Raw genomic sequence first — 3,538 nt, 5'->3', positions numbered from 1 at the left:
AGGGAAAGACCTCTGACTCTTTATGGTGAGGGTGACAGGCTGCCCAGGGAGGCTGTGAGCGCTCAAAACAAGGCCACCTCTGAAACAACACCAGGTTGCCCAGAGCCCTGTTGGTCAAATTCTGGTCATCAAGGCCAAACTTCAGAACCTCTCAGGAGTTCTGCCCCGCAACCTTTCTCCCTGGCTTAGGGAGATGAACCCAGACGCTGTCCCCAGTGCCCAGCAGGCTCACCCTCGCGGCGGGGGTGCCGGGGGGTGTAGCTGAACTGCAGGTCGATGTGGCGGTTCTGGCGCGCCTCGGCACGGCTGCGGCTGTGGCAGGCGCTGCGGTGCGCCTTGTAGTCGATCTCGGTGCGGAAGGCGTGGGTGAACTGCTCCGTGCTGCACCGGCCCTCCTCGCACAGAAAGTGCTGCTCCCGGAAGTGCTCCCGCAGGTACTCGTAGTCGCTGCAAGAGGAGGCAGCCTGAGACAAAGCCTTCCCCAGGGATCCTGCCTTCCCCAGGGATCCCGGTGGGAAAGGCTGCTCTGACAAGGTGAAGACTATCCCAACTAGCTGGTTCAGTCTTCAGTGTGAGGGTAGCCCGAGCTGCCCAGGGAAGCTGTGGCTGCTCCATCCCTGGCAGTGTTGAAGGGCAGGTTGGATGGGGCTTGGAGCAGCCTGGGCTGGTGGGAGGTGTCCCTGCCCATGCAGGGGGTTGGATCTAGATAACCTTTAAGGTCCCTCCAAGCCAAACCACTCCATGTTTCTTATCCCCAGGCAAGCTTTCCAGCTGAAACCACCCGTGTACAGACAAAGACCTTCAGGCCTGACCCCAGGTGTTCGACTGAACCCACTGCTGCCCCTCAGCACACCCAGCTGCACACCAGGCACGTGCTGCACACACAGAAATTCTGTCTGCCCTGCACGTGAACTTTGGAGCATTAGAGGTCACACACACACCAGACAGAGCTGCTGTCACACTGCAAAATGTAACTTCTAATGTTTCTCACCAACGAAGAAAACTTTAAAACCTGATGTAGGCAGAAAGTGACGACCTTGCCTGTTGGTCTGAGACTGCAGCCACCCTGCTGACATCCTTGCCCTCTGTCTTCAAGCGCTGCTTTCCCCAAAATGCAAAGCAACTTGTCCTCAAAACTGAAGCTACAGAAAGAGGAATAAACTGCTCGCACAAACCTGTAGTATTCCTGAGCACCATCAGAGTCACAGAAGTGACAGAAATAATGATCCCGTCGCAGATGTTTCAGTAACTCATCGTTGTCCAGGTAGCGCTCGTCACAGAACTTGCAGAGGGGGTGGCCACGGTGGGAGGTGTCATCGGGGTCCCCGTGGATGCGGTGCCGGGCCAGGTCCTTGCGGGAATACCACTTCCGTTCGTAGGTGAAGATCTGAGGGAATGAACGTGTGGTTCTTCAGGTGAAACAAGAACAACAGGGAAGCAGCTCTGGGAGAGCTGGGGTGTTCAGCCTGGAGAGGAGAAGGCTCCAGGGAGACCTTAGAGCAGCTTCCAGTGCCTGAAGGGGCTCCAGGAAAGCTGGGGAGGGGCTTGGGACAAGGGCAGGGAGGGATGGGACACGGGGAAATGGCTTTAAGCTGTCAGAGGGGAAATTTAAGTGAGACATTAGGAAGAAATTCTTCATTATGAGGGTGGTGAGAGCCTGGCCCAGGTTGCCCAGGGAAGCTGTGGCTGCCCCATCCCTGTCAGTGTTGAAGGGCAGGTTGGATGGGGCTTGGAGCAGCTTGGGCTGGTGGGAGGTGTCCCTGCCCATGCAGGGGGTTGGAGCTAGACAATCTATAAAGGTCCCTTCCCACCCAAACCATTCATGATCCTATGAATAAGCCAGGCTGTGCACAACTTGATCACTGGTAGGGGTTGGGGTTTTGCTTCACAAAGATGCAATTTGACTACCAACCCCTACGATTTTCAGTGAACAGGAAAAAAAACATCCAAGTGAAAGGTCCAACTTCAACCTAACTTGCATTTCACTGTGTTTAACACTGGGACCAGATCTCATCCACCTATCTCCCTTTCACATCGTTTTACACTTTTTGTGTAGCAACATAATGCAAAAAAAACTTTAAACTATAACATCTGGTGGGAAAAAAAAATCAGAGAAAGCAAACACACACACACACACAAAACCCTGTGCCATGAGTTCTGAAACTACGTGTCTATGCATTCAATTCCCCCCCACAACAACAAGGAATGCTGACAACTACCAGGCACAGGGGTTAGCAGGCCTAGAACCCATTGAGCAGCACTTTGTTCAACGTGTACTTCAGGAATACAAGTCCCACTCTGACCCCAGGGAAAGGTGGAGCTCTGGCTTTCCAACTCAAGAAGCATCAACTGACTGACATAACACCAGCCCTTTGGAGTGAAATTTGGGTGGGATTGGAAAAAAACAAACAACAAAACAAACCAAGAGAAAAGGATGATGATGGGGTTGGTTAGATGAGGAGTTTTAAGGCTCAATCCACATGACCTTTCCAGACATGGACAACTCAGCTTCCCAGTAACTGTTTAGCAGGTTGTAAAACACATTTTAAACCAGCTCCTGGTCACGTTCTACGTGGGTACATCACACACAGCTGAGCTCAACAGGAAGCAACACTGAGTCCCACTGTCCAGTAAGTCAACAAGATACAGGAAATTTCCTCTGAGCAAATAAAATAATGAAATCTAATTATATTTCATGAAACCAGCAAGATGGATTCCCATCCTGCACATGATCCAGCTGAAAATACTACATGGACTCTGACCTGAGGAATAAATCCATCACTCCATGATTTATTCTCCTGCCTGAACCAGCACCAAATATTTTCTTAAGTTAGTTTTAGCTCCTAAAGTCATTACAAGTCTTTATGGTCATCAAACCCCTCCTTTTACAGTTGTAACCAAGTCTGCCTACGACTCAGGATTAGCCTCCTGTCAGACAGTTTGGGGTGGGATTGACACACGTTGTGGCAGAGGAGTGAACATTAGAAGGTTATTAATATGGTTGGGTTTAATTTAAAATATAACCCACTGAGAACCTTCAGGCCTTCTTCATTAATCAGTTTATGGAAGAAGAAAGATTTAAAGCAAATCAACTGGCCTCACTGCAGGCAGAGAGAGGAAGCTTTAAACAATAAATTGATGCTATTCAGCCACCCCTTCGTCCCACCTCCCCGCGGGCTCCTGCAGGTCACACCAGGAAGCACAGGCCTAGCTCACCTTCAAGTGTTTGACACAGAGTTTGCAACAGAAGAGCTCGTGCCGCTTCCTCATGTGCTGCTCCAGGTCTGCAAAAGTGTTGAAGGGCTTCGCATCCGGACACAAGGGGCACTCGTGCTGCAGCAGCTTCCTAAGGGACAAGAAGGATTTCCTAGAAATGGCCCAATTCCCTCTCCTCAGCCTGACACCTTTACTGAATCCCAACGTTCCCCCAAGGGCAGAGGGGGGAGCTGCATTTCACAGCTCCCCCAGTACCTGGTGAGGAGCTGAGGGTCCTGCTTGTCCCAGGAATACAGATTGCTCAGAGCCCCATCAAGCCTGA

At 51.2% G+C, this 3,538-nt stretch overlaps 1 protein-coding gene across 1 annotated transcript in view; it reads right to left on the bottom strand.

The window, feature by feature from the left end:
- The window catches only part of ZNF598 (zinc finger protein 598), a gene marked incomplete at its 5' end in the record, with an annotated part of 10,096 nt that extends 6,750 nt beyond the window's left edge, over window positions 1–3,346 (bottom strand). Inside the window, 3 exon segments of the mRNA XM_009994724.1 lie at window positions 233–447; window positions 1,176–1,387; window positions 3,217–3,346. Of these exon segments, the coding sequence (XP_009993026.1) occupies window positions 233–447; window positions 1,176–1,387; window positions 3,217–3,346 (557 nt within the window).
- Window positions 3,347–3,538: the final 192 nt, after the last annotated feature.

The sequence above is a fragment of the Chaetura pelagica genome, unplaced genomic scaffold (genome assembly GCF_000747805.2).
Source record: "Chaetura pelagica isolate M959 unplaced genomic scaffold, ChaPel_1.0 scaffold1820, whole genome shotgun sequence".
NCBI lineage: Eukaryota > Metazoa > Chordata > Aves > Apodiformes > Apodidae > Chaetura > Chaetura pelagica.
The sequence above is the reverse complement of the archived record's forward strand: the minus strand, read 5'-3'. Positions and strand labels throughout refer to the sequence as shown.